The following is a 17,025-nucleotide window of genomic DNA, read 5'->3' as shown; positions in this document are numbered from 1 at the left end:
TTTTTATTTTTTTTTTGAGACAGGATTTAAAAAAAAAAAAAAGTCTTCTAGCTGGCCTGGAACTTGCTAAGACCAGACAGGCCTCAAATTCAGAGATCTACCTGCCTCTGCTGAGTACTGAGATTAAAGGTGTATGTCATCATACCCTGCTGTCTCCCCACCCCCACCCCGGCCGCCCTCAAGACAAGGTTTCTCTGGCTGTCCTGGAACTCTTTCTGGAGACCAGGCTGGCCTCGAACTCACAGAGATTCACCTGCCTCTGCCTCCGGAATGCTGCGATTAAAGACATGGCCCCCTGCTGTTTTTAAAGCAACAATAACAATAACAAATAAATAAACCTAGGCGAGGCAATAGGCCAGGCTTCTCACTCAGTGTAAGTCCCGATACCCAACATAAACAAAGCCTAACATGGTGGATCACACCTGTAATTCTAGAACCACTTAGGATCACCAGGAATTCTAGGCCATCCTGGTCTATATAGTAAAAATCCAGGCCTGTCTGAGCTACCCAAGGAGATCTTGGCTTTCATTCTCCCACAAGTAACAAAAAGAGGCCTAGCCAATAGAAATACAATAATTTCTGTTTAGCCTTACACAGCGAACAGTATTTGAATTTCAAGAGTATTTTCTGTTAAACGTAAATACAAGTCCATAAAACATTGTCTAACATATATAGAGATAAGGAAGAAAAGACACCCCTGGAATCCTACACATGTGTTTTGTGTTTATTAAATGTGGGAGGAAGGCTCAATCTTCGTTTTTTCCTGTCTCGAAGTCGCTTAGTTTTTCTAGAGTTTTCTTGTGGTTCTAGGATTACCACGTCTATAGAGCAGAAATTCTGCATTCCATTTGTTGGCAGGGTTTCCTTGGACAAGATGAAAAGCGACAGATATGTCGATTTCCTAGTCGGAACAGGTTGCTTGAGTCAAGCCCTGTCTGTTCTTAGACTGGCCATGGGCCCAAGGTGCGTGAGCTGTCTTTGTGGAGTGCATCGTGGCTCCACCTAGCTCAGGTTCTGGCAGCTTCCTGCCTTTTTTTTTTTTTTTTTAAAAGCTTGTCCTGGGAAGTGAGCCTCTGCCTTTGCTTGAGGCTACCTCAGCAACTCAACCTTTCACCTACTTCAAGAAAAGTTCACAGACCAACTAAGTAATACGCTGGGTTAAGGAAGAAAAAAAAAATCCTACCATGAACAATCTTCTAACATTACACTGGAGTGGCTGTTTTCAGTCATTTGTGCTGCGCTCTGTGTGTGTTTGTTTTGAATGGGGGACGGGGGGGCGGGGGGGGGGGGGGGGAGGGGGGCAGCCTTAATAAATGCCTTTCCCTGGTGCGGTGTCCAAAACGATATACAATGGCTAGCTTAAACACACACACACACACATTTCCCGTTCATAAACAATAATTTGGAGTAAACTTTCGCCCTTTGAAAACAAACATGAAACCTGGGGTATGCGAAGATTTGTGGGGTGGGGAGATATGGTGGTTACACACTGCGTTAAATGAAGCCCATGCAAGAGAAATAACACTACTGGGCGTGCTTTGAGCTTTAGCGCCTTTTCCCTCCACAGGCATTTCCAGACGTCATCTTTTCCCCCCCACTCCTTGCAAGATTTTGCTAGAAATAGGCTAAGGAATGCATTCCAGAGAAGAATGAAAAAAAAAAAAAAAAAAAAAAAAAAACAACGCAAGCATGCTTTTTTGCTCGCTCGCTCTACATTGACATTTTTCTGCATCCAGGCAGTGAAAGCGGGTTTTGCGGTTCTCTGCGGGGGTGGGGTGGGGGGAACCCTCGTCGCCGCCTCTCCTCTTCCTTCGTACCGCCCCCCTCCCGGGTCCCGCTCTCCTCCTCCTCCTCTGCAGCAGCAGCAGCAACCCGAGCAGCCGGTCGGTCCCGCCGCTCCCCTCCCGGAGGGTTCCATCCCCCGCCCCCTCCGCCCCCCGCCCACCCCAGCCCCAGCCCCAGCCCCGTCCAGCCGGCGGCGGGCGGCTGGGCAGAATGACCTATAGTAACCTCGCCCCGCCCCGGCCGCCAGCGCCGCGGCTCCTCCCCCCACCCCCGGCCCGGCATTTGATAGGCCCAGCCCCGCACGCGCCACCGCCCGCGGGCCAATGGGCGGCGGCCTCTTTGCATATGCAACGAGCGCCGGTCGGGGCTGCGCGTCCTGGACTGCGGCTCAACAGACGCTGTTCAGCCGGCGCCCGGGGAGCGTCGCTGCGGTTGTGGCCGGGGCTGCTGCGGGCTGGGACGGAGAGGCGGCGGCGGCGGCGGCGCCGCGGCGGCGGAGCAGCGGGAGGCGGAGCAGGCGGCGGCGGCCGGTCGTCCTCCCGAACCTCGCAGGGCGGCCCCGGTCGCTCCGCCAGGGTCCTGAGGCTGGGGCGGGAACCGCTCCGGGGACCCCAAGCCAGGCCTGCCTGCCTGCCTGCCTGCGTGCGTGCGTGGGTCGGAGCCCACGGTGAGTGTGCGCAGCGCCCGTTGTGAGGAGACGGAGGGGCGGCGGGATGGCGGCGAGGCCTCCCCCCCTCGGCATGCACGCGGCCTGCCGGTGCCTGAGGAGGGGAGGGGGGGAACGGCCGGGCCGCGGCGGGGTCGGGGTCGGGATCGGGGTGGGTGGAGGAAGGTGAGGAGTAGTCGTGGGGCGCCCGCGCGGGGTCGGTCGGGGAAACCGCCGGCGTGGAGCCCCCCGGGTCGGGGGGCGCGGGAGGAAGGATGCACCGCGGCCTCCGCTGCGGGCGCCGGCGCGGGCGCGGGGGTGGGGTCGCCTCGCTCCACGCGGCCGCGCGGCGTCCGTGGGAGGAACCCGCGCCCAGCGGTCTCCCGACATCCAGGCCGGGGCTTGCTGCGGGCGGGGAGGTGGGGGGGGGAAGCAGAAACTGCGGGTGCGGGGCGGTGGGACTGGCGTGGGGACCCCCCCCCTCTGGTTTACCCTCTGAAGTGGGTTTTAGTCTCCCACGAGTCAGTCATGCGATGCACACACCAGCAGCACTCCCCCCCCCCCAGCAGCAGGGTCAGGTGTGATCGGGTGAAGGGGTTTCACAGATGAAGATCCCGCGGCAGTGCCCCGTCTGGTTCTAGAACAGGCAGGCAGGCACTCTGATCTCTTCTCCGTAGATCTCCTCCGAGATAGGAAGGGCAGGATAATTCTTGGGAATTATCTAGAAGCTAGAGAGGGGGCCGGCTTTGTGGAAGTGGTGATAACTGATCAGAATGACAGAGCTGAGATTATTGAGCCTTTGCTAAATGCCCCACACCGAGTGCTTGATGCACAGGTATGTTTACATGGTTAGTCCACCAGGACGGATGCCACTTCCCATTTTACAGCGAGTTCTGTCGCACCGTGTGGACACATTGACTTACCCCCCCAGATCTGAGCTAGCAGGAGAAACTGGAGCCTCAGGAGGGCCCGTCAGAATCCAGAGCACTTACTCTGATGGCTTCAGTAGCTTGCAGCTGTGGGCAGCACGAATGAACAGTTTCCACCGTGGCTTTGGGTCTGGGGGGTGGGGTGGGGTTCTGCTGGGCTCTGCAGAGTTCGGCGTTGTTTTTCTTGGTGGTGGTAGCCAGTTTTGTATGTCCACGTTGGTTCTGGGAGTTGTTGAAGAAAAAGTGCTGCTGAGTTGCCTGCCTCTAAAAGCACAACAGGAGAAGCATATTTCAGAGAGGAAGTGTTGGGACGCTGGAGTCCGTTGCACAGACTTTGTGCTTTCTGGTTATCTTTCTGTGCAGTCCTCGTATGTAGAGGTGAAGGCTGGTTGTATTTTAAGTTGTTCTCTGATTCATCTGCCTTGATTGCAGTGACGTTAGCCATAGGAGAGAGTCACCAGGTGTCTTTGGAGCCTAGTTACTGGATTTGTAGGACATTTGTACGGTGTGACTTAAAGCACAAGATGTCGTCCTCAAAGAAAGAAGGGCAAAGTGAAGGACATGAGGGGAACACCACTGGCTCATTCCTGATTCAGTTAATTGCTCACCTGGAGCCTTCCCGTTTCTGTTAAGTCAGACACCTTGTCAGGTGCAGGGAAATACAACAGGGACAGAATTGCTGTGATCCTGTGCCCTTAGGCAGGAATTAGACTCCAAGCCAATGATCTTGTAGATTTGGTGATTGCAAAGTTACATGCAATAAAGGTGTGAGGTATTGAGTGAGTGGAGATTATAACGAGGATTTCGATTTAGATAGAAGTCTGGGGAGCTGCCTTTTTAAAACTGATAGTGTGAGATTTTCCTAGATTTCAGCCTTGTGTTCTGAGGCTGTAATTAAATGTACATAGCACAATAGCTTGAACACTCTTTTGAGCAACTATAATTCTTTTTCTTTCAATATCTGTTTCCAACGGATTGTCATTTCAGCTCACGTTGCAAGATACCTGAGTGAGATAGGGAATGTTTCCAGGCATTTATTCTGCCTGCCTTTAGGGTGCTTAAAGTTTAAACATTTCTGTCGTACTTCGATTTTTCTCCTGACCAATAGTTCAGAAGCAAGAATCTTCTTTATGAGCTTTGGATCTGAAGGTATGATTTAGACAATTCTCCCAATGCCCATGCTAGGCCCAAAGTGACAGGCTTTTCTAATTTTCAATAAGCAGCATCATAACTTTCAAAAGTATTTACTGTAGTTTATATTCTGGGTAATTTAACATAAATTCAACTCCTAGCTAGATGTGGTGCCACACACCTTTTATCCCAGCACTTGGGAGGCAGAGGCATGTAGATCTGAGTTCAGTGCTAACCTGGTTTTACGTAGTCCATCCACATAGTGAAACCCTGTCTCCAAAAACCAACCAACCAAACACATTTCAATTCTTAGGAAGCAAGAAAAACCAGGCATGAAGTGGGAAATATAAACTGTTAACTCTATAAATATTTCAGTCAAGCATTTAAAACTGTCATGTGTTAGATTAGTTGAGCCTTTAAAGAGGTTATTTTGATGAGCGGAAATTTCAAGAACGCGGAGGGAGATGTTAGATGTAAAGTTGTCATGGAATGGTAATAAATATATGAACTGTGAGGAGAAAGCACTGGTTCAGACTCAGGCAGCTGGAGGGCAGTGCCTGCGCTCTTCTTCTCTGAGCTGAGGCTTATTGGGAAAGAACTAGGTTTGGGATGTGAGAGAACATGTTTCTAGGTATAGAATTGTTCCGTTGGAGTTGCCTTTTCTTTAGGGTGCTGGGTTAGTATTCAGAAGTAGAATGGATTTAAGCCATTTGGGGACCTTCCGTTGGAGAGGTGATAGTTTCTGAAGCCATGTGCATGTCGGGCTGCCTGTGGAGCTCCAGAAGAGCAGAAAGAGGCTTGTGTTAGTACTGACCAGAAGAGGCAGTTTGCAAAAGAGCTAGCAAGAGTGGCGGTACTGTGTGTTACTGTGACAAAAAAATATCTGCTCAAAGAAGGCAGGAAAGATTGCTTTTGGCTCATAGTTTCCAAGATGTCATGGTGTTTTAGTGGGAGGAGAGGGCTTGTTGAAAGAGCATTTCATATCAAGGTGGCCAGGGAATAGAGAAAGGGGGATAGAGGAAGGTTCTAGGGGAAGATAAACCCCCAAGGGTGTCCCCCCAATGATGCATGTCCTTCAAAGACACCTCCTAGTCATGTGCTATGAATCCATCAAGAGTTAGTGGGTCAGTTAGGCTAGAGCTCTGTGATTTGATTATCTCTGGAAATGCCTTCTAGACCCTCTCCCTAACCAGAGGAATGCTTTACTAATCATCTAGGTATTTATTAATCCAGATTAACCATCTCCGTGCTGTGAGAACATTGCCAGAAGTAATTTACCACTGCAGGGAGGCAGTCAGTACTGAGGAGTCTTCTCTCCTATGAGAAGTTCTTGGTGACCCTTGCCACTGTGGCAGGATGGGTCAAGCCATAGGTGAGGAAACCAGACAAGTAGATAGTAAGTGTTTCCCAGAGGTTTTTTTTTTTTTTTCCCCTTCTGTTTTGAGACAGGTGGTTTGTTGGACAGCGTCTCTCTATGTAGTCCTGGCTGTCTTCCAGGCTGGTCTTGCTCCAGTGCACAGAGATCCTCCTGCCTCTGCCTCTGAAGAGCTGGGATTAAAAGCATGCACCACCATGCCCCACTACTAACAGTTTTATTTTAACCCTTGAGACAGGGTTTTTCTGTGTAGCCCTGGCTTTTCTGGAGCTCACTATGTAGACCCAGGCTAGCCCCAAACTTGGAGATCTTCCTGCCTCTGTCTCCTACGTGTATTAAAGGAATGCACCACCACTGCTTGGCCTGTTAATAGAGGTTTTGATCTTATACTTTAAAGGGAGGCTTGGTGGAGAGGGTGCTGTTGGATTATAGATGGTTACCTTATTTGAGTAAGTTGCCGGGGCATGGGAAGAATTGGTACCTTTGTCCGTATAATCAAGAGTACAAAAACTCTAGTAAATACTTTTCCTTTAAGGCTCTCTTTTTGGTAATTTTTATTTTAATCAGTCTAGCTTTACTTTCTTTGTTTCTAGTTTTCAAAATGTTCTTAGTATTTTTCCATTTGTGCATATCTTAATTATTTCACAAAAGACTGTAGGAAAAATTCACAAAGAAACAACCTGTTTCTGCTGGCGGTAGTTGTGCACACACCTTTAATCCTAGCACTCAGGAGGCAGAGGCAGGGGGATCTCTGAGATTTCCAGGCCAGCCTGGTCTACAGGGTGCGTTCCAGGACACACTCCAAAGCTATAGAGAAACCCTGTTTGGAAAAACCAACAAACAAACCAAACAAACAAACAAGAGAAACCGTTTCCCTTGAATGTTTCTTCTTTATAAGTACTAGTCATTCTGCCAATTCTTGGCATTAGTACTTGCTTCTCGAAAGAATTTCCCTGTAAAGCGTAGTACTCCTTTCTTCCCCAGTGGTGGTTTGGTGGACAGAAGCATGAGTCTGGAATTGTGGATGCTTGGGTTTGAATCCTTTCACTTACTGGATGACTGTCCTGACAGCTTAGTTAACTTTTCTGGGTCTTGGTTTCTTTACTGAATGGTGATGATAATCGAACCTATTGTTGACTATTGTGAGAATGAGAATTTAAGTGTGTCTGCGGTATTGTTGACAATAAATATGAACCAATTTTATTTGTTTTTAGAGAATTCAGTTTACTGCTCAGCTCTGTCGCCTTTTTGGTGTTTTGAGATAGTTTCTCTGTGTAGTCTTGGCTGTCATGGATCTCGCTCTGTAGACCAGGCTGGCCTTGAACAGAGATCCACCTGCCTCTGCCTCCCCAGTGCTGGGATTAAAGGTGTGTGCCAACGCCACCTAGCTTTGCCTTCTCTCTTGAAGTAGCATTAGCTTTTGTATCACAGTCACACCATAAGGAAGTGTCTTATTTTAGTGGAGTTTGAGATATTGTATGTAAGCAGAAAAGCATAAGTTGAGGAATATTGACTAGTTGTTCTATTATTTAAAAAGTTAATAACATGTGTATGTTGTAGAATATTATTTTAAGATGTGTTACTTTTGTTTTTGTTGCATTTGTTTAACCCTGTGAAGCTGTGTTACTGTGCCTGTCTAAAACACCTGATGGTCTAATAAAGAGCTGAATGGCCAATGGTGAGGCAGGAGAGAGAAATAAATAGGCTGCAGGCAGAGAGAGAGAGAGAGAGAGAGGAGAGAGAGAGAGAGAGAGAGAGAGAGAGAGAGAGAGAGAATGAATAAGTAGAGGGAGAAATCTGGGAGAAGGAGATGGAGGAGCAAGAGAAGAAGGAGGACTCCAGGGGCCAGCCACCCAGCTACACAGCAAGCCATGGAGTAAGAGTAAGATTTACAGAAGCGAACAGGAAAAGCCCAGAGCAAAACGTAGATGGGATAATTTAAAGTTAAGAAAAGTTGGCTAGAAACTAAGCCAAACTAAGGCCAGACATTCATAATTAAGAACAAGCCTCCATGTGTGATTTACTTGGGAGGTGGGTGGCAAGCTCCCCTAAAAGACCAGAAAACAAACGGCGTGTGTATACATGATTATGCGTGCCTGTGTGCATGCCACAATACACACGTGAAGGTCAGAGGACAGCTTTGGCGTTGATTCTCTCCTGCCTTTGTGTGGGTTCTAGACAGCGAACTCAGTTCCCCAGGCTTAGGTGGCAGGCAAGCCTTATTGGCTGAGCTGTCTCACTGACCCCATGATTTTGTTCTCTTTTATTTAGCATTAGTTATTTTGGACTTGTGCTTTAATTTTCTTGGGAAAATTAAATTTCTGTGTGTAACACATTGCAAGCAGGCTGACATTGTGACGTTCTCATTTCCTCAGGTAACAGGCATCTACTTTGATTAATTATAAGGCTTATGTCATATGACTGATAATAATTCAGGTGGCATTTCTCTCTTTTTATTTTGAAACAGGGTCTCACTGGTAACTCCAAGGTGACCTTGAACTTGCTGTGAGGCTCAGGTTGGCCTTGAATGTGAGATCCTTCTGCCTCAGCTTCTGAATGCCATATCATCAACTTTGAGTTGCTGAGTGGAGAAGGCACCATTGCCATCCCTGTATATAAAACTTGGTATGTAAATTGGAACTAGTCACTTCTTTCTCAGACTTTTGTTTTCTTTCTAAAGAAGTGTTTGTTTTGTTTTGTTTTTGGTAGGGTGGGGGCAGGGTTTTTTGTTTGTTTGTTTGCTTGCTTTTATTTTCTTCTAAATGAAACCCCATACTATCAGCCTTGACCTTAAAATCTGTCTCAGTCTCCCAGGTGCTAGGATTACAGACATGTAATACCGTGTCTCTTAGCTTTCCATTTCAGTTTTTTTTTTTAAAGATTCATTCATTTATTATATATAGTATTCTGCATGTTTGCCTGCAGGCCAGAAGAAGGCACCAGATCTCATTATGGACGGTTGTGAGCCACCATGTGGTTGCTGGGAATTGACCTCAGGACCTCTGGAAGAGCAGCCAGTGCTCTTAACCTCTGAGCCATCTCTCCAGCCCCCTTTCAGTTTTTGTAATATGACAGTTTAAATTCTTACTTCACAGGGTTATGCGGGTCGGGGAAGAAAACAGTAGTTGAGGAGACACAGCTGAGTGCTTGCTGCTTCCTTTACCTCTGCCTTTCTCCTGTTTGTAATTTGCTTTTTCCTTTCTTCTTCTCCTGTCTCCTTTTTTTTTTTTTTTTTTTTTTTTTTTTTTAATTACATAGTAACAAGCATTCTGAATCTGGCAGGTTAACAAACTTATATAAAGTCTACATTTTTTTTTTTTTAAGATTTATTTATTTATTATGTATACAGTGTTCTGTCTGCATGTATGCCTGCAGGCCAGAAGAGGGCACCGGATCTCATTACAGATGGCTGTGAGCCACCATGTGGTTGCTGGGAATTGAACGCAGGACCTTTGGAAGAGCAGCCAGTGCCCTTAACCACTGAGCCATCTCTCCAGCCCAAAGTCTACATTTTAAAGGGGATTGATTGGAAGTGTTCCTTAAGTTTTTGCAAGCTCCATGAAGGTAATATAAGGCATGGTAAAGGCCGAGTGAGAAGAATGTGGACAGGGAGCTCTTCCTGTTTGGTCAGAGTAGCCAGGGAAGGGTCAGCTAAGGAAATGAAGTGAGCCTTGAGGTGGGTTGGAAGTAGACAGAAGTTTAAGGAAGGTGCTCATAGTAGATGTTGAGGGGCAGTGGGGTTTGGAAGAGCGCATTGTCAGCCAACATTGAGGGTCAGCTGTTGAGGACTAAGGAGAGGAGAGTACATCCTTTGGGGGAGGCGTGGAGCAGAGGTTTGAGAGACAGATCCAGTTAAGATCCTGCATGCATTTCATTCAGTGAATCCACTCAGAGTAATTGTCAGATGAACTAAAGTTGGATGAATTCTGGGTATAGCAAGTGAAGAAGGCGGGGTGGTCTTTTCACTTGTTCTGTTCAGGAAGTGTCTTGAGAAGCTCGTCTTGAGTTGGTTGCCATGGTGCCACTAGGACTGGAGGTGGAGCTTTGTCCACAACCTTTGGCCTTCCCATTGGACGTCGTTTTCCATCTGATCTTCTCTTGCCATAAAGTCTTTTTCCATCATGGCTCTTAATCTTCACTTCCCCTTTCCTTTTCCTTGGCTTGAGATTTTTCTTATCTATGCCATAATTTTTAGGTGTCCATGTATATACACACACACACACACACACACACACACACACACTCATGAGAGAGACAGACACAGAGACTGAGTCTTTTTTTTTTTTTCTTTTCTTGAGACAAAGTTTGGTTATATAGAGACAAGGTTTCTCTATATAACAGTCCTGGCTGTCCTGGAACTCATTTTGTAGACCAGGCTGGCCTCGAACTCCCGAGTGCTGGGATCAAAGGCATGCGCTGCTGCTGCTGCGCTGCCGCCGCCTGGAGAGACTGAGTCGTATGTAGCCTAGGCTGTCCTTGTATGTCACCATCCTGGCTGGCCTGTAAATTTTATGTTGACTACATGGAAATTGCTGGGGTATTTATATGGGTCTTTTCTTCTTTAGACATCTCAGTAACTAAGATTCTCAGAACACATCTGTATCAGAGACAGTGGGCAGTAAATAGATGGAGCCAAAGAGGAGTCAGACCGGACGCTTCTTCAAGAGCTCACAGCCTGCTAAGAGAAAGCAGGCTGCTACCATGAACGTGACCAAGAAGGTGGCAGAGCTTCTGACTTTGAGCCACCAGGACGAACTAGTGGAGTTGCCAGACCACTACCCATCGAGTACAAGTGAAGATGAGGGGGGCAGTGATGGAGAGAGAAAATGTCAAAAGCTTCTGGAAGCAGTCAGTTCCCTTGGCGGAAAGAAGAGTTGGAAATTGGCAGAGAGATCGGAGGCTAGTCTGAAGGTGTCCGAGTTCAATGTCACTTCTGAAGGGTCAGGTGAAAAGCTGGTTCTTTCAGATTTGCTGGAGTCTGCTACAGCATTATCTTCGTTGGCTGCTGTGAAAAAGCAACTGCTCAGGGCCAGGTCAAAGACTCTTGCGGTACCCCTTGACAAAAAAGAGGCTGACCAGATCCTCAGGGAAGCAGCATTCAGCAAAACCTCACAGATGCTCTCCAAGTGGGATCCCGTTGTTCTGAAGAACCGGCAAGCAGAACAGCTGGTTTTTCCTATGGAGAAGGAGCCGCCAGCTGTTGCTCCCATTGAACATGTATTCACTGACTGGAAAACAAGAACTCCCCTGGAGCAAGAAGTTTTCAACCTCCTTCACAAGAACAAGCAGCCAGTGACAGACCCTTTGTTGACTCCCATGGAAAAAGCCTCCCTTAAAGCCATGAGCCTGGAAGAAGCGAAAATACACCGAGCAGAGCTCCAGAGGACGCGGGCTCTGCAGTCCTACTATGAGGCCCGAGCTCGAAGAGAGAAGAAAATCAAAAGTAAGAAGTATCACAAATTTATAAAGAAAGGCAAGACCAAGAAAGCCTTAAAAGAGTTTGAGCAGCTATGGAAGGACTGCCCAAGTGCTGCATTGCAAGAACTGGGAAAAATGGAAGAGGCCAGAATGATGGAGCGCATGAGCCTTAAGCACCAGGGCGGTGGGAAATGGGCCAGGTCAAAGGCAATTAGGGCCAGATATGACCTGGAGGCTCGCAAAGCTATGCAGGAACAATTGGCGAAGAACAGAGAACTGACACAGAAACTCCAGGTAGTTTCGGAGAGGGAGGAGGAGGAGGAGGAGGAATGCACCGAAGAGGGAGTAATCCCTGCCTCTGATGGAATGAACGACCTACAGATGGATGCAGCTGGTCGAAATCCCTGGATGCTCAGGAGTTGCAACAGCCATGCAACAAGGGGTGAGATCAAGACCGACCCTGGACAGCTGCCCGAACTGGTGGCTGATGGGTCTTCTGAAAGTGAGAGAGATGAGAAACCAGTGGCCAAAGAGCTTCTGGTGAAGGAAAAAGTCTTTCAAGAAAGAGTTGAGCCCAATAGTGCTAAGCCAGTGGGTGGCCAGGAGACGGAAGACTCTGATGGCCAGGAGGTATTATCTGAATCGAGGGTATTGCTTCAGAAACTCCACAAGGAAAACCATCAATCTGAGCAGCAAAAAGGGAGTTCAGTGGGAACTGTTCTCCAGACCCAGAGAGAGGAACTTGCTCCGGAGGAGAGCCCGATGCTTCAAAGGCTAGAGAGAGCACCTGTTCTGGAAGAACAAGGAGAGTTGAGCAAAGAGGGACATTATCCAAAAAAGGGGCTTCCCAGACCTATGGTAAAAGGAGAGGGGAAGGAGAGGAACCCACCCAGTATACCTGATGCCTCCAGAAAGAAGAGAAAAAAGGAACCAATGATTGATCTACAGAATCTCCTAACTACTAGACCTTCTGTGAAGTCTTTGGCAGTGCCCACAATAGAGGAGTTGGAAGATGAAGTGGAGACAGACCACAAGCAGATAATAAAGGAAGCTTTTGCTGGGGATGATGTCATCAGAGAATTCTTAAAAGAGAAAAGGGAAGCTGTAGAGGCAAGTAAACCAAAGGATGTGGACCTGACATTGCCTGGATGGGGTGAGTGGGTTGGTATAGGTCTGAAGCCCAGTGCCAAGAAAAGACGCCGTTTTCTCATTAAAGCTCCTGAAAGTGCTCCAAGAAAAGACAAGAATTTACCAAATGTGATTATCAATGAGAAGCGCAACATCCATGCAGCAGCTCATCAGGTGCGGGCTGTTCCGCACCCATTCACCCATCACCAGCAATTTGAAAGGACCATCCAGAACCCTATTGGGTGCACATGGAACACCCAGAGGGCCTTTCAAAAGCTGACAGTTCCCAAGGTTAGCACCAAACTAGGCCATATTATCAAGCCCCTAAAAGCAGAAAATGTGGGCTACTGCTCTTCCTCAAGGTCCGACCTTTCTGTCCTACAGAGCAATCGGAAGCAGCTCTCCAAAAGGCAGCAAAAACAGCTGAAGAAAAGCTCTTCAGATTGAGCTGCTGGGGGACTAGCATCTTTGTCCCTGGGACTAGGGACCTTGAGTGTTTCTCTTGGTTGCTTCATAGTGCTTCAGGGGTATTTCCTAAATCGACAGAACACTTTGTAGTTAAACCACATTGTAGAAATAAGACATTTTGTCTAGTAAAGAGCTTCCATCCCATTCTGAGATATGATAAAGACAGAAATTCATTCATAGGAAAATGACTACCATAAGTTAGAGTACCTATGTCTAGTACCTATCCTAGGATTAAAGAGGGATCAATGAGTGGACAGAGAAATTCAGGCTGGGATAAGGGAGAGGAAGTATGAGCAGCAAAGAGTGCTCAGTTAGTTTAGATATTAAGTTAATAGCTTCTAATGTGGCTTATACATGTAATCCAGCATTCTGAGAGGCTGAGGCAGAAGAATTATTTACTTGAGTGAGAACTTGGCTTACAAAACAAAACAACCCCAAAAGTATTTTAGGAAGTTAATAGACAAAAATTAACACATTTAGAGATTTGGAGAACACAATGAGAATAGATAGAGGTGACTAGAGTTTATTTAAGAATAAAGTGTAACAGAATTGGGAGGATTGAAAAGTCAGTTGTGGAGGGCCTTAAATGTTTTGCAGAGGAATTTGGGATTACATTTTATTTCTTTTCTCTTAGGCAATGCAGAGCAAGTAGGATTTGTATAGGGGATAGATGTGGTGACCTTTATGTTAAAGGAATGTGGGTGCCAAGCTGGCAGTGTGCATGGGGATGAGAGTTAAAGACCTCAGCTGTAGAAGTTAGAGTGAGCATGGGCAGGAGGGTGGATGATAGGAAGTAGAACAATCACTTGGCAAGAGATCTGGAGAATAAAGGGCAAAGGGAATTTTACTACATGCTTTGAAGTTTTGAGAGGGTTTTGGACCTGGGAGGATTTAGCTTTCCATTTATTTATTTTTGGAAAGATGAAAGGTGGAGTGATAAGTGTGAAGTGAAGCTGAGCATAATGGGATAGTCCTTTCAATCCCAGCACTTGGGAGCAGGCAGAAGCAGAAATGGATAGCTGCAAGTTCAAGGCCGGGAGGGTCTACATAGTTCCAGGTAAGGATCTCATCGTTAGAGAGGGATCTTTTAGTAAGTGATGGCTAGAGTGGGCAGTGAGGGAGTGGCAAAGCTGGGTTTAGAGCTTTATAGACTGGCAAGAACCACTCAGTAAGACACATGAAATAACTTCCTCTAGTTAGCCTCCACTAGGCATTCATTGTCTGGAGAGGCTTCAGCTAAATTAGGTCCCAAAATGTGTGACATTGACCAGGGTTAACTACAGCTGTCTCCTTGAGGATAGGAATAGAGACTCTTGAGGGGGTGGTCATGTTTTGGTACTTGGTGCTCAAGGCTTTTTCCGTCAAGAACATGGCTGCAAAGAATCCATCTGTGAGTCTTTGGGACCAGATCCATGGGACAGGTGAGGCTAGAAAGGGATAGTGTTCAGAGTGGGGGTCGTGGAGAGCAGATCAATGGATGAAGGGCTTTGAGGTACTCAGCCCATTGTAACTATTCATTTTTAAAATACTGAATTAGTTTTCTGTTGATGGGGATCTTGTTCTTGGGATCCACAAATCAAACTCTTTTGGGTCCCTGCTTTTTACTTCTTTAATTTGAGTCACTTCAATAAGGCAGTGCTCTGTAGGGTATTTATATATTTATTTTATATATTATATATATTTATTATGTTTTATAATTATATATATATAAAAATAAAAGGATTATAGGAAAAGTTGTCATCTAAATTACTAAATTTTGTTTTTTCTTCTCTCACTAATTGGGCCTCAAACCTTGGCCTCAGCCAGTCTAGGCAAGTGCTCTACCACTGAGCTACATCCTCAGTTTTCTTTTTCTTTTTTGGAGAGGGTCTTAATCTGCATCTTAGACTGGCTTTGACATTGATGTGTAACCCAGGCTGGCAGGCTGGCCTTGAGCTCTCCTGCCTCCCCAGGAAACCTCCGGGATTAATCATCTTTTTCTATGATACTGGGATTGAACTCATGGCCTTATGTGTGCTATTTATGAGCTCTGTTGATGAGCTATATCTGCAGCTGCCTCCCTACATTTAGAACTATATTCCACCCCCCCCAGGGAGCCCCCCTCCCCCTTTTTTCTGTTTTTGGTTTTTCGAGACAAGGTTTCTCTGTGTAACAGTAGTGACTGTCCTGGAACTCACTCTGTAAACCAGGCTGGCCTCAAACTCGCAGAGATCCGCCTGCCTCTGCCTCCCAAGTGCTGGGATTAAAGTTTATGGTTCACTACTGCCCGGCTCCTTTATTTTTAAGACAGGGTCTCATTAAGTTACCCAGGCCAGGATTGAGCTCATTATATAGTTCAGGTAGTCCTTGAATTTAGAATCTTACAGCCTAAGCTTCCTGAGTAGCCAGGCTTATAGGCATGTATCACTGTGCCCAGTAACTCATTATTCAACATCTCTAATCCACCCATGTGTTTGTTTTTCCATGCCTGCCTGCCTATCTATCCATTCGTTCATCCACCCACCCACTCATCCATGTGATTTGTGTTTTACCAGGTTCTGTAATGGTGGCCACTAGGGATGGAATAATGAGTAAGAGACATTGTTCCTTCATGCATAGAGAAGATGGACATTAAACAGTTTTATAAGCAATCATTTAATTATATAGCATAATAGGTACTGCTAAGGCAAAATGTAGAAGGTGGTGAGAGTGGAAAACTTGGATGAAGTGGTGTTGCCCAAATCTAGTAGGAAAGGGAGGGATAGTAGTGGGGAGGTAGGGCAGAGTGGGCAGTATACTAGGCCAGAGACTTGAAGCACTTGGAATGAGGTGGAGACTTGGCACTGGGAATAGTACCCAAGGCCCCCAGAGGGTGAGTATTTTGTGGAGACTCTCTAAGATAAAACTGGGCCTGAAGTATAAGGCATCAGATAAGAGAAAAAAGTAAAAATAGTCTCAAAGGCTATGAACTGAGAGTAGGCTGGGAAAGTTAGGGAACGTGGAGATTGTTCTGCGCCAACTGACCAGCAATGTCTGTCTCAAGTCAGTTTACTCCTTTGATCTCACTACAAAAAGGTTACTACAAGACATGGAAGGAGGGGTTGGGGATTTAGCTCAGTGGTAGAGTGCTTGCCTAGCAAGCGTAAGGCCCTGGGTTTGGTCCTCAGCTCTGGGGGAAAAAAAAAGACATGGAAGGAGCTAACATTTTTCTTCCTGTGGTTCATATTATATGATTAGAAATGTTAGAATTTACCAGTCTTTTTTTTTTTAAAGTCAAAGTATCTATAAAAGCTTAACTATTATGCCTAATTATAATTTATTGTGTTAGTTTTGTGATTACTCACTTATTGAGGCCATTGGGAAACTTTCAGCCAGACTACATAAAATTAAAAATTCTATAGAATTTTTATGTATGCTTTGCTCTTTTTTTTTTTTTTTTTTAATTTTTAAATGTATTCAACCTGTCTTCAAACTCAGTCTCAAAATCTGCCTGCTTGTGCCTACCATTCCTGGCTGGAGTTGTTTGTTTTGAGTAAGGTCCCACTATGTAGCCCTGGTTGGACTAAAACTCGTTATGAAGACCAGGCTGGATTTGAACTTAATAGCTATTCTTCTGCTTCAGTCTCTCCCTCCCTTTTTCCTTCCTTATTTCAGGGTTTCTCTATGTAACCCTGACTGTCCTGGAACTTGCTATATCGACCAGACTGCCCTAGAGCTCACAGAGATCCTCTTGCCTCTGCCTCTTAAATGCTGGGATCATTATGAGCCACATTTCAAGTTGTATGTTTAGAACAGAAATATTTCAAGTTAGTGTTAGATTTTCCAGGTTCTATTTAGTTTGTTTAAAAAAAGTCGTAAATTGGCTTAATGTTGTGATTTTTAGTATATAAAATTTGTTCCTGTGTGAATGTGTAGAAATCATTATGTATGTATTTCTTTAGGATTTTCCTTGGTTATAACAATATATGTTCTATATTAAAAACAAAATATGTAAAAGCATAAAGATGAAATGTTAACTAACAGTCAGTACTAATTTTGCATCTCAAATATAGCCACTGCTGATATTTTGGTGTTTTTTAACAAGTGATACTATATTGTGTATATTTAGTATTCAGCCTACTTTTCCTTGTCATTATGTCACAAGCAATTACCATGTTAATAGATGT

At 45.9% G+C, this 17,025-nt stretch overlaps 2 protein-coding genes across 6 annotated transcripts in view; both read left to right on the top strand.

The window, feature by feature from the left end:
- Positions 1 to 2,363: 2,363 nt before the first annotated feature.
- LOC114703304 (U3 small nucleolar RNA-associated protein 14 homolog B-like) lies at positions 2,364 to 15,024 on the top strand. 3 transcript variants are annotated; one of them, XM_028884092.2, is made up of 2 exons: positions 2,364 to 2,452; positions 10,432 to 15,024. In XM_028884092.2, exon 2 carries the CDS (start codon positions 10,493 to 10,495, stop codon positions 12,857 to 12,859), a length of 2,367 nt encoding a protein of 788 aa, XP_028739925.1. In that variant the 5' UTR covers positions 2,364 to 2,452; positions 10,432 to 10,492; the 3' UTR covers positions 12,860 to 15,024. The 3 variants fall into 3 exon arrangements, with proteins under 3 accessions (XP_028739925.1, XP_028739922.1, XP_028739924.1); XM_028884089.2 differs by lacking the exon at positions 2,364 to 2,452 and adding an exon at positions 8,404 to 8,491; XM_028884091.2 differs by lacking the exon at positions 2,364 to 2,452 and adding an exon at positions 9,345 to 9,430.
- Acsl3 (acyl-CoA synthetase long chain family member 3) overlaps positions 2,379 to 17,025 on the top strand; it is a 56,820-nt gene continuing 42,173 nt past the window's right edge. The window contains exon 1 of one of the 3 annotated variants that reach the window (XM_037210240.1): positions 2,379 to 2,452. The gene's annotated coding sequence lies outside the window, so the exon portion shown is untranslated. Of the gene's footprint in view, positions 2,453 to 8,333; positions 8,492 to 9,339; positions 9,431 to 17,025 lie in introns of those variants that run through there. The other 2 variants (XM_028884094.2, XM_028884093.2) reach the window with 2 other exon arrangements.

This window comes from Peromyscus leucopus, chromosome 13 (genome assembly GCF_004664715.2).
Source record: "Peromyscus leucopus breed LL Stock chromosome 13, UCI_PerLeu_2.1, whole genome shotgun sequence".
NCBI lineage: Eukaryota > Metazoa > Chordata > Mammalia > Rodentia > Cricetidae > Peromyscus > Peromyscus leucopus.
Note: the sequence above shows the minus strand (reverse complement) of the source record. Positions and strands in the feature narration are given on the sequence as shown.

Bases quoted from the DNA above. Each gene is read 5' to 3' on its own strand.
- LOC114703304 (XM_028884092.2), top strand. From the start codon at position 10,493: ATGGAGCCAAAGAGGAGTCAGACCGGACGCTTCTTCAAGAGCTCACAG.